Source organism: Pezoporus occidentalis, unplaced genomic scaffold, assembly GCF_034315485.1.
Source record: "Pezoporus occidentalis ecotype Australia unplaced genomic scaffold, CSIRO_AGI_Poc_V1 ctg23, whole genome shotgun sequence".
Classification (NCBI taxonomy): Eukaryota; Metazoa; Chordata; class Aves; order Psittaciformes; family Psittacidae; genus Pezoporus; species Pezoporus occidentalis.
This window is the reverse complement of record NW_026914180.1, coordinates 10614431-10627110: the sequence shown is the minus strand read 5'-3', so window position 1 is coordinate 10627110 and position 12680 is coordinate 10614431. Positions and strand designations below refer to the sequence as shown.

Sequence of the window (12680 nt, the reverse complement as noted above, 5' to 3'; positions counted from 1 at the left end):
ATTGCTCCACACAACATCACAAACTCCTGAAAACTTAATTTCCCACAGCATTTGGTGAGGAGGATGGGAAAGGTCTCTCAAAACAGTCATTCTAAAATCTTTCAAATTCAGCAGAAAACCTGTTACTCACTTGTTTTATCCAGAAAATCAGTTTTATACATAAAGCCTAGGAACATCACTACAAGCTCATATTATTCAGGACACCATACTTCACTATCATAGAGACCAAACAATCCCTGTAGGGACTGAACATCAGACTGAACAACTCCTGTAAATCAATAATTTCCTGTTTTTCATAATCTTGTTTACCATGCTTATTTACATCAGAAAAGGACAACATAGTAACTCTAAAAATGTTATACATATGTATACACACACCCCTACCCATTACTTATATATGCTTATTTATACTTGTAAGAAAAGATAAAAGGTGAAACACAATATCCCAATAAACATAAAGCACACAAAGATTATGGTGTTAGTCGAAAATCATCAGCCATAAATGTCTCTAGCTACAAGCAGATCAAACCAAAGCTACAGAACGCACAATTATTTTTTTATTAAAGACTACTTGAGACATCATTTTTTATAACAGTTTTCCACATTTTAACACTAGGTTATAGTCAACCATTTTGTTATCATTAAATTAATTGCTAAGAAGCTATAAGCAGAATGAGATCAACACAAAACCTGCACAGCCCCTAAGCAACAGGGTTTGGAAAACACACAATTTCCCAGGCCAGTTGCCTCCTGCCCAAACTGTACTCACTTTACACTCACTCAGAAATTGCACCAGAGGCTGCATCATCCCAGCCGCACAAGCAGAGTATCATTAGTGTGCCACCACACAAACAAGGTTTCAATAAGCACGATCAATTTTTGCTGACTCCAGGTTCCCTGGACAAGGTGGACTTTCCCAGCATCTCATTTGCTTGTTCATTCCCCACAAACACAGCTTGCAGAAGAAATGGATCATGTTTCAGACACAAAGCTTCTTTTGGAGTAAAAGCAAAGGAACAAAAAGATTTCCTATACACACTACACAGACCAACCTTCAAGCACAGCCTGTCATACTAAGAATTTATTCCACACCTAATGATTCAGTATTGACAGCAGTGTCAATCCATAATGAATTTTTTGAGATTTATGAATCCTAATCAAAGACAACTGCATCCTGAACTAACTGAAATAACTAGGTGTGTTATCTATATGCTTTTCAAGCCTTAAGATTTTATGGAAAGGAAAACCTTACTGCTGTGAGGATTATTTTCCATAAACATTTTTTCCATTAATGCTGTATCTCTTAAACCTAAATTATACCAAGCCAGAAAACCAAGGTCAGGTTTTGAAGTTACTCACTCCTGGCACTCTGCAAGCACAATGCCAGGGTGCCTCATCACAGTTGCACAGGTAGCGCAATAGCAAGTGCTCAGCGTGCAGATCACTTATTGCTAATCACAACCTAGAAACCATGACAAAGCAGGAGGTAATCTGGGAAGGGCTGACAACTCAATTCTCAGAGGCTTCGAGTAGTTCTCCTGAAGGAACTCCTGCATTCAGCAGACACACACATTTTTGCAGGATGAGAAATGCTGGTTTCCCATAAACTTAACTCAAATATTTTGAATAATCTTCCACCAGATATGCTTTTTTCCACAACAGCACAGCGGTGGTGAAGTAGATTTCAGTGTCAGCTTGATACCAGCTGCCAGATCATACATTTGTATGTGCACACACATACTCTCATCCTCTCGGTGTAAGAATTACTTTGTCCCTTCTCTTGCCTGTTTCTGAAGTGAAGATCTGTTACACCAGCGCAGAAAGAAACCTCCTAACTGCTATAAAAACACAGTTATCTATGAAATTCTGTCACTGAAACAGTAAAATTACTGTGCTACTCTACAGCAAACTCAGCAAAGAGACCTACAAATTTACTCACAAGACATTGAGGATGCACCTTCTTACTACTGGAACATAACCACACAAAACCTTCAGTGAATTTAAGTTAGAAGTAGCACATGACAGTGATTGTATAAATCACTCACAGAAAGCCTATGGACTCTGTGCTACTGTGTTTTCAACCACAGTACTTCCATATAATAGAAACAATCTCAGTAATTGCAACTACCTCAAGTCCATACCAGCGGCATATAGCATAACCACCATATAAATACTAATAAAGAAAACCACTGTGTCATTTTAAACCCAGGACTGGGAGCTCTAGGGACCAGGGGCTAGACGAAGTCTGTCTGAACCTGGGAAAATTCTCTTTTCAGTAAATATAACAGCTATTCAAAGAAGAGTTACATTGTAATTTTTTTGTGTTTCCACAGGTGGGCCACTTTCCTAAACAAACCCACACTATTTGCAATCACCAACTTTTACCTGGTAACTGACCCGTGTTTCTCCTTTGCTCAGAACTGCAATCACTTCCAAGTGTTAAACTGCAGAATGTAACTGCCATCCCTCAATGCAATTTAACAGCTGGAAAGCAGGACGCAGTCCACTGGCACGAGTTACACTGGCCACAGTTGTGGAACACAACACATCAAAATAATTAATTTCTTTAATGTTGTAACGCTGATGAGCAAATTTGGCAAACACTTCCCAAATGAAGGGCCCAATGAGGTATTCCGTGCTTCCCCAAGGGACACACTTTACTGCTCATTGGTTTACCTTAACCGGAAAGGCACTTTTGGCCACCATCTCCTGCGTGCAGGCAGATTGCCATGTGCATTAACTACCTATATAAATAACAGCCAGTATACAGCCACCACCATATCCTAGTGAATCGTTTTACTCTTCTTCCAACCAGAATCCCAACTGTGTTGCAAAAGGAGTAATAAAAATACAGTGAGACTGTGTTTTTCCTCTCCAAAAGCATGCTCTGTAGGAATCAAGTGGGGAGGTGACAGGAACCTCGGTTACTTTTCCTCCTCCCCAGCAACTGGAATCCTTTCTGAGAAAACCGATCTTAAAACTTTGCTGGGGAGTCATTTCAAACCAATCAATACACTGTTCACAGCATTCCATCTGTTTCAGAGAGCCTGGCACCCAGCACTACCACAGCAAAACTTTCAGGTTCAGAAGTGTAAAGCACGTCAGAAGGACTAAGGGGAAAAAGTACACTCAACTGCTTGGATGGATCAGGGACAGCAAAAGGGAAGGGCGCTGCTTAAGTTTGCAGCCTGCGACGGTCCCAACCAACCAGTTGATTTAAAAGTCTGCAACAAGAAGAAAGTACAAGGGGGTGGAAATAATAAAAAGCGCAAAGAAAAAAAAAACAACAAGTAGCCTGTGGACGGAGGGAAGGAAGACCAAGTGTGCAACTGCCTGCACACCCACAGCCAGGGATTTCAACATGGGACTGCGAGAGGCCGGCGCAGGCGGCACTCGGGATCAGCCTCGCCGCGGGCCGGGCCGGGCCGGCGCTCCCGGCACCGCGGATGCTCGAAGCACACGCGGAGCTCCCCGCCGGCCGCCCCCCGGGAGCGGGGCAGGCGCGGAGGCTGGCGGGCGGCAGCGCTGCTGCGGGGCCTCCGCAGACCCCCGTCCGGGGCGGGGGGGCCCGCCCGCGGTGCGCCGCAGGACGCCCCTGCGGCGGGGTCCCCTCCCACCGCCCTCCCCGCCAGGCCTGGAGGGCCAGGAAGCCTGGGGCTTGATTTCCAGCCCTCCGCGGCGACTCGGCCCCACCGCCCGCCCCGGGGCAGACCCGGCACCACCGGCCTCCACTCCGCTTTCTCAGCCGGGCTCGAGCGGCCCCAGCGCTGACACCCCTGGCGGCCGCCGCCTCGCCGCTAGGCACGGGCGAACAAAGGGCCAAGGCCCGCCAGGCGCCCGCGGCCGCGGGGAGCTACGCTGGGGCCGCGCTGGCCGCCGCGGAGGGGCCGCCCCCCGGCGACTGTCTTCGGCGGCGCCGCGCTCAAGGAGGGTTCCGCCGCTGCCAACCCCAGCCCCCGCCCTGACCCCGGTCCCGATCCCGATCCCGATCCCGATCCCGGTCCCGCTCCCATCGCCCTGGCGGGGCAGCCCGAACTTTCCCCCCAGCTTCCCTCCCCGCTCCGGGAAGCGCCATATTGATTGTGGGCGCCTCTCCCCGCGCCCCTCACCTTAGCGATCGCCTTCTTGTACCGGGTCACCGCTTGCTGGATCAGGCTGAAAACTTTCATGTTCCCATCCCCGCAGGGCACGACCACCCGCGTCCTCCCGAAGCACACCGTGACTTTCATCCTGCGCAGCCGGGGGGGCTCCCTCGTCCCTCCGGCCTCGCGCACCCTTCCTCCTCCTCTTCTTCCTCCTCTCCGCCCTCCACCACGGCCGCCCCCCGGCGGGGAGCGGCTCTCAGCCCCTGGCCGCCGCCGGGCAGCAGCCGCGGGCACCCTGCCTCCGCGGGCGGCTCGGAAAGGGGTGGGCAGCACAAGGCAGTGGGGCCGGTGCTGCCTTCCCGAGGGAGCGCGGCCGACCGGCGAGCCAGGGGCCGCTCACATGCCGCGGCGTTGCCCGCTGCCTGCGGCCACCTGCTCGGCGCCTGCCCCGGCGCGCAGCGGCGGCGGGCGGGGCGGTGGCGGCTCTGCCTCCCCGCTCCGGAGGCGTGGGGCGGTGCAGCGGGGCGGGAGCTGCCGGCCGGCTCCGCGGGGCAGAGCGGACGGGGAAGGGGAACTGGTGCGCCGGGCCGAGGAGCGGGCCCTGAGAACGGGGCTCGGTACCCGGCGGCCACACGACCCGCGCGGGGCTTGGTCGGAGCGGGGCGGGAGGGTGCCCGGTTCGAGCCCGGGGGTGTCCGGGCCAATCGCAGGGGGCTGTGGCGGCTTCGGTCTCGCTTTGCCCTGCCGAAGGCCCGGGCAATGAACACGGGGTGGAACCGGTACAAAGAGCCCCGCAAAATCCTCGGCCCTCGCCCCTGTTGATGAGTTCGGGTGTGGAAGAGTACTGCTTGTCCTCCTACTCGGAGAGCTGCCTGCTGCCTCTCCTCAAATACGTGAGTACGGGGTAAGAAGGATATTGTATCAAAGGGAATGTGCGCTCTTGGAAACAGAAGGTTTCTGCTGTCCTTCTTGATGTTTGTGGAGGAACACGGTAAGCAGGCAAAATCAGATGGTCCTTTGGCTGTCTGCTAACACAAGAGTACCAGCACAGAATGAAAAGTGGAGCATCAACAGTAACATCAGCATCTATGGGACTGCTGAGCAACCTCCCACTCAAAACTGTCAAAAGTCAAAAGATTTTACAGATACCATTCACATTTTTTGCACAGATTTCACTGAGGACAGTGGAGTTGCACAGTTCACTGGACGTTCACTGTGGCCTGACAACGTTTATTTCTTCTGGATAGAAATGGTGAAACTATTCTAATTAACTGCAGAGTGGAGGCAGAGTTTGGAGGATAGGAAGGCAGGGAGAAAAACTTCTTCCCCCCTCCCTGCCCTCAACGGTACTAGAGACATGAAGTTCAAGTTAGCATTGTAGCACATTATCATCAGCATCCTTCTGCTACGCAGGGCACCTCGGTATGAGTCCTCTGGAGCTCCCTGCAGCTGTCTCAGCTGGCAGAGCACTCTTTTTCCTGTTTCAAATGTATTAGTAACTTTAAGAACTTCAAACTTGGCACAAATGGCAAAGTTATCTGCAGTTTAGTAGGTACACAGTTAAGGAGCAGAATTAATGGTACTTCTAAAACATCAAAGGTGAAATTGTTGCCCAGTTAAGTCAAGGGTAAAGTGAGAATGGCATCCCTAACCCTTTGAATTCTAGCTAGCAGTTTCCAGTGAAGAAAATAGTTAGTTTATATTAGTTTGGTCCCATGTGTATCTCATCCAATTTAATTGAAATCCATAGAACTTTTTCTATTAATTGCAGTTTTGGAAAGCTTTGGGACACTCACAAGATCAACCAATCCATCTGTTGATCTACAGATAATTCTAGGTTTAGATGTTAATTTTATTACCACCTGAGTTATCTGAACTAATAATACAGACAAGGGTCTGAATTCTATATAAGAAACAGTAAATCTGTTAAAGCAGGAAACAAGTACATCTGCCATGTTATATTTTTATCATATCCCCAGTGTTCTCTTGTGTGGAATGAAGGCAGCATGCAGGAGTACAGAAAGGCAGAAATTACATGAAACTGTAGTAAACAGCTTACAGCTCATGACTGAGACTACTGAGAACACTCCACATTTTTATGGCCATAGCTCATCAAATTTATTATTGGAAAATCCTGAAAATTTCCATTAACCTGCTGTTTCTGTACTTTTTAGGTGATCATAAGAGCAGCTGGGAGCCCACTGAGAGGATGACAGAGGTATAAATCCTTGGTCTAATGGACATCACCTGAAAAACTTGCAGAAAGAACTGTAATAATGTGAAGTCAACAGAGACTGTTCCAAGACTGTCTTTCTTTAACAAGGAATTTTACAGTGACATAGACTTTGTAACGTTCAACATTATACTTGTTGTCATTTGCATTTATCTGCAGAAACATAATGTTGCATATCAGGAACTTTAACACACTGCTATAAAACTTACTATTAGGTACTGGTTCCTGGTCGACTAATTATTTCACTGTTCAGACGCAGTTACAGGTTTTTCATGTTTTTCTGTGATTTAATTCCTGCTCTTACTGTCTTTAGCAAGTTTCTTGGCAGCTTTCCCAGCTGTTCTAACAGCCTCGTAGAGAAAAAAAAAAAAAAAGAAACCCAGAAGTTTAAGAAAAGAAATTGATAATTTTTCCATTAAATGGCAAACTTCAATAGTTAAGTTTAACGAAAACAAGTTTATCCCAGGAGCTGCTTTAAGGCCAAACCTTAAAGATCCTCACCGATAATGATAGCACTAACAGGAACAAGAGACCTCTAAAATTTGTGTTTCTTTCCAACTAGATACACGCACACAAGGTATACCGACGTCATTCTGGAAACATTTTAAATACAATTTACCAATATAGTGTTTGTTGATGTCTTAGAAGAATGAACTTTAACAAACAAAAGAACAAGGCTGTGAGATTGTTCAAGGTCTAATTATGTAAGGCAAATGAAGTATAAAACATTATTATAAGAGATTATGAAAAAAGGATTATACTAATCAGGAGAAAAATTGGCAAGAGTTCCTAGTTTACAAAAATTACAGCTACTTTCCATGTACTTAACCAGAGGACACCATGTTGCAATATGGGTGGCACATACATATAGTTCTGGATGTTGAGCTTTTCCAGGCTAATATACCATAGAACCTGACAATTAATTCATTAACCGGTACATTGTTGGAAAGTTCCTGTGAAGAAGCAACTCTTTGTCTGGCAGGAAGAAGTCAGGGATGGAGCATGGAATGGAGAGAAGCAGAGTTTGTGGTTACTAATGGTTAATATTCAAGTTCTGTTCAAAATGTCCACCAGGTTGAAATCCCTTGAGTAGACACTGCAAACATGCCAGGAGTGAGCATCTTGCAACTCAGTGCAGATTACCAAAAGTCATTTTTATCTGAATGTTAAAAATATTCAGGAAGTGGAATGCTGCTGATTTCCAGAGCTATTTCACAGTTTATCCTGCCTTCATATTCTATATCAAAGAATTTTTCTTATAAGGAATAATTCTGTATGTGGTCAGATTCAGTAGTCTGCTCATGACATACAGATATTCCCTGGTATGACAAGAAAACACTGATTTGGTGTACAGTATGTTTGAAGTTTACTCAGTTTTAAATATAGGCATTTCCTTAAGCCAAGTAGAGTTAATTCAGAATTGTGGGAAGACCAGTGCCAAAATGAAGAGTAATAGTATTCCCCAAAGAATTACAGTTTTCTAAAAGTTATCAAAATCCTATACAAGTCAAAGTAAAAAAAAAGTATTGAGGTAGCTAAGTTACAGCAAGCAGACAAAAAAATAAACTCTGGAGCCTGATGTGAGTTCATAGTGCCATTCATAAAAATGAGTTGAGGAGTATACAAAACATTGCAAGTTTTGATGATTTAAAATACCTACCTGCTGTAACTCTTCTCCCACTCAGTTGTTAGGTAAAGCCTTAACTTGGTTTTCATACCTTCAAAACTCTGAATTTTAAAGTTCTGAATCATTTACATTTTACTCTGAGTCGCTGATCTTATCAAATTGAAAATGTCTGTGACTATTTGAGATCTTTCTTTGGACAGCATTTTAGCTGTAGGATTGGGTTGACTTCTCTCCCGTTATATTGTGAAAATCACATTTTTTCCCACAAGCTGACGGTACTTCCTCAAAGGGGCAAGGCAATGTTTTCTGAATGAGACAATCATTAAGGCTTATTAAGCAATTGTGGCTAGCTCTGGCCTGGAAAAAAAATGAGGCTGAATAAAAAAATATTTCCTACAATTTCTCAAGAGTCTGGGATTTGGGGAATGGAAAGTCCTCAAATTGTTAAAAAGTAATTATGGAATCACACAGGTGTTAATGCCAGTTTTAGGAGATGCAGGCACATAAAGTTTGGGAAGACAAAAAAGGACTTTCTCTATAGTATAAGAAAAGGAAGAAATTGTAGTAAAGAAGAATCTATGATTTTGAGGAAAAGTCAAGTGACTGCTGACCGTTCCAGGGGCTCCAAACTGTGCCTTGAACAACTTCAGGCAGAGAAAAGGTGGTTGCGGTTAAACTTACTACTTTTTTGTCTGAATCTATACTGATCCTGTGCTACTTTTAAAAAGACCTATGTTCAAAGATTTTTAATAGTTTTCTTAATAATTCTCTGGTGGTTTTCAACCATCATCAAACTGTTTAGATGACAGTGCTTTCTCTAAGAGATATCAACTAACGTATTTGTTGTGCTGAAAACTTAAAATATTAAGCCACTTTTTTTGTGCAGACACTTGGAGATAATCCACAGGAAAGGAAGCAGAATAATCAGAGCTCTAAAAAGTGAAAAGCATGATCAATACATAAAGAATACTGTAGGAAAAGAAAGAGCACAGAAAGATACCAGGGGTGCCCAGGGGAGAGAAGGAGTCATTGCCGGGAGATACCCCTATAGTCTTTGTGCATGCTAAGGGTGTTATGGACCTACACCCAGAGCTGAGTTGTCTTAAGGAAAACATTTATGCAATTAGCTTTACCCAGCTCTTGTATCACATACCGTGTTTATGCTATGGGCTGAATAGAATTTTCTTCACATAACTATGCAGGTAAAGTTCTAATGTTCCCATCCTGCAAAACATGTATCTAAATTGGATGTTGGAGCCATTCTATATTTACCCTTAGGGCCATGGAGAGTCTGCATTTCTGTCTTTGCAAGTGATGGAGAGCCACCACAGGGGAGAACGAACTGCCACCTTCTCTCATGCTCTTCCATTGAAGCTGTTCTACAGACCAGCCACGCTAGTGTGACCAATGCATTTGCCTTGGGAATGTGAGCACAGTTCCCCCATCAGTTATAGTTTCAGCAATCTTTCCAGAGGAAAGGAAAAAGAAGAAGGGGAGTGGTGAATGTCAGCAGCTGAGACCAGAAAATCCTATCAGAATTTTACAGGACAAAGAAAAAAAGCACTTTTACAGATTTGGAATTTTATCCCTGACCAATTTCAAAGGGCAGCTCCAGACATTTAGTCATCAGAGCTTACAGCAACAACTATCAAATGAAAAAATTATCACAAATTCTTTCAGCATAGAAAATACTAGATAATCTAGGTAGAGGGATCATTGCTGCCTGATATTGAACACAAACATATAAACAAATCATTAGTAAAATTAAGTTTTTAGCAACTTCTTAATTACCATCCATTGTCATTAAAAACTGTAAAAATGAAGCTGTTAAAAATAGTAGAACTTGAAGGACTGATGACCACCACAAGAAATCAAGGTGAGTGTGGTTAATTTACAGAAGACTGAATGTGTGTAGGATGTGTGTAGAGTAAGTGATTTTAAGACCCTAGGATGCTCATTTTAATTTTGCCTTGAGGCTTTTAGACACTTGGTTCTCTCTTAAAAATATCCGAGGTTACTTATCTTTTCAATCTTCATCTACAAAAGCTGATTGGAGTCATTTTGTCTCAGCTAAGAATTTATTGGATGTTTTCATTCTCCTTTCCTTCTTTCTGCCTGTCCAGAAGTTTGCTCTTTGCTTTTCTTCCAGCATTTCAGTTGATGATGAAGTTCCTGGCAGAGATTTCCCAACTCTGAAACACAAAACACAGGATTCTAGTGACTAAAAAGTCTTCTGGAGTCTTTTCACTTATTTCTGTGGGCATTGGATAAGACCCTGGAGCCTTGTCTGCTCCACTCCAATAGTTAATAAACAGTATCAACACAGAGCTACAACATGGAGCTCTGTTTGTTAGGTACTTGCCGGAGCTGGAACTAATTTAGATACTGTTGGAGGAAACCATTTCCTGAACAGAAGCTATGCCAAATTATTTGCCACAATCAGTTTTAATCTATTGATGAGCATTCCTGAAAAAATACCTTCCTGTGACATGAAGAGGAACACCCAGTGGGCATGTTAGTCTAAAGGCCTATCAAAACATGATAGTACATATATTTCACCATACAAATTATTCATGTGGTTTGTAAACGTACTAAGAATACATTTCTCAGCTGGTGTTCCTCTTTAGGGATCCCTGTTTAATTTCTCCATTCTCATCCTTGTTGGACTAAAAGGGAATGGGATACTGTCACAGCTTTGGACAGCAAGTTATCTTGGAAAATATTGGTAGCATGAAGGGAAACAGATCCTTTGCTCAGCTTCTCGCTGTGTTGGTGCTAACAGGGAGGACTATATGGGGTAATGATATTGCAGCAGAACCTTGCCATTTTGCACAGGAATTTAGAGGGCTGTAAATATGATATGCACTTGAAACACATTCACTTCTGTTACACATGGAGTTAAATGCACTCCTGCTGCTACTCATGCTGAAAACACATGCTATTTATTGCTCCTGCATAAATATTTGCTCCTGAGCAAAGTCCTGTAGCACCTGCAGAAAGCCTTTTCTAGTGCATAAGCCAGTAGACAAGTGTCAAAGCACGACAGGGAACGAATTACATGATGCCTTGTGGGGAGTGTGACCAGGATACACATGGTCACCTTCACTGCTGTTCCAGAACTACTCTCTGACAACTTCAAAGAAAAATATCCGGATGTGATCTGTGGCCAGAGTTGAGGACTTCTGAGCATCTGTAGCTCCTTTAAAGGGGAATGGGACAAAAGCAGACAGGTGACATTTGGACACTGTTTTTAAGGTCATACTTAGAGAAGATGATATAAGAAGAAAAAGAATCAGAGAGGTGAAACACATTCTGTTTCACTCTGATTTCTCCCATGAACCTCAATATCCCCTTTCTTCTCCTCCTCTTTCTCTATTCTTTCTCATACCCAATCTCGCTTCTTTCATCTCATATCCTTTTACTGCTTTTCCTTCCTCTTGTCTTCTTTAGAAGTACTTGCAGCTGCTGAAATCAGTAAAAAGAAGACTCAGATGAAACTGGAGAATCCCCATGAGCTAAAATACAAGACAGATTGTCACATACCACCAGTAATCTATTTTATTCCAGAATGAAAAGATGATGACAGTAAATGAATAAGTTTTCCAAAATTCAATGCATGTTTTACAGCATAAAATGTTTTCATTCTTTACAGAAGCAGCCCAAGAGCTTAAGTTGATCTGCAAAGATATAAAATCTGTAATCGAAACCAAGTTGTCTCCTCCAGTATAAAGCCAACAAACTAGCCTTGGTACAGGTGAGATATCAAGTCCATTGAGGTGCAAAAGGCAAGAGGAGCTGAAATCTATGATCACTTTTGGTTTTTAATCTGTTGTTGACTATGCTAACGCAAGGACTACGGCAGCCACAGGAGTGTCTCTGCGGAGAGCAGCAGCAAAGCAGCTTGAGAGACACTGCTCAATGCCAAGAAAAGTCTTCACTCAGGTCTCATCTTGTTTTATTGAGCAAAAAGACATCCTCTGCACAGGCCCTTCAGCAACTGACATTCCAGGACACAAGGAAACACTTAGCAACATATTTAAAGCAGGATTTCTCACGTTAATGTTACAGAATGGTCTTCCCTTGGACCCTACCCAAGCACGGATCCTGCTGCCTTCTGCAGAGTTGTGTTGCTTAGGTTTGAGAGCAGAATTTAGAGCAGATTAACTTCCACATCCAAACCAAAACAGATAGATCAGATGGACAAGATTAGCTTTATCGATCTTCCTGCTGCTGTGGAATTACCAACTCAGGAGCCTTCTAATTTGACAGTTCACGCTTGCAGCTCAGACTAATCCATCTGACAGTTATATCCACCACGGCATCTGTTGTAGGATTTCAATTTATGCTGGGTTTAATAGCTATTCCCTCATATGGAGGTAAATGTGCATTATATATGCCTTCAGTAATATTTTCTATGGTTTGTTTTCCCTTCTGAAAAAAAAAATAAACAAAGGTTCTTTACTAATAAGTTATTCAGAACTTAAATTATGTCTCAAGTTGATGAGTTCAAGTGCAGTGAATCACTAGTCCAGGATATTGCTTAATACAGAAAGACAGTAGAAATAAAACACAGAATATTGGTATGCAAATGCATTATTCCTAAAGAAACTATAATCACTTTCAAGGACTGAAAAATTGGCTGTGTTTCCAACACCACAAAAATTATAAATGCACAACCTCACCTAAAATCTAGGGAAGCCAACAATGAGTTTAATTACAGATAGGCTGTCACAAG

At 43.6% G+C, this 12680-nt stretch overlaps 1 protein-coding gene and 1 long non-coding RNA gene across 16 annotated transcripts in view; one reads left to right on the top strand and one right to left on the bottom strand.

Moving 5' to 3' along the window:
• Nucleotides 1-4538, bottom strand: part of PARD3 (par-3 family cell polarity regulator) — a 455098-nt gene extending 450560 nt beyond the window's left edge. For all 15 annotated transcript variants that reach the window (XM_062621555.1, XM_062621561.1, XM_062621556.1 and 12 more), the window contains exon 1: nt 4110-4538. In XM_062621555.1, the coding sequence (XP_062477539.1) occupies nt 4110-4229 (120 nt within the window). In that variant the 5' untranslated portion in view covers nt 4230-4538. The remainder of the gene's footprint in view (nt 1-4109) is intronic.
• Nucleotides 4539-4632: 94 nt separating this feature from the next.
• On the top strand, nt 4633-6576 carry LOC134165116 (uncharacterized). Its single transcript, XR_009965376.1, has 2 exons — nt 4633-4989; nt 6260-6576. It is a non-coding gene; the product is annotated as an uncharacterized LOC134165116 (long non-coding RNA).
• The last annotated feature ends 6104 nt before the right edge of the window (nt 6577-12680 follow it).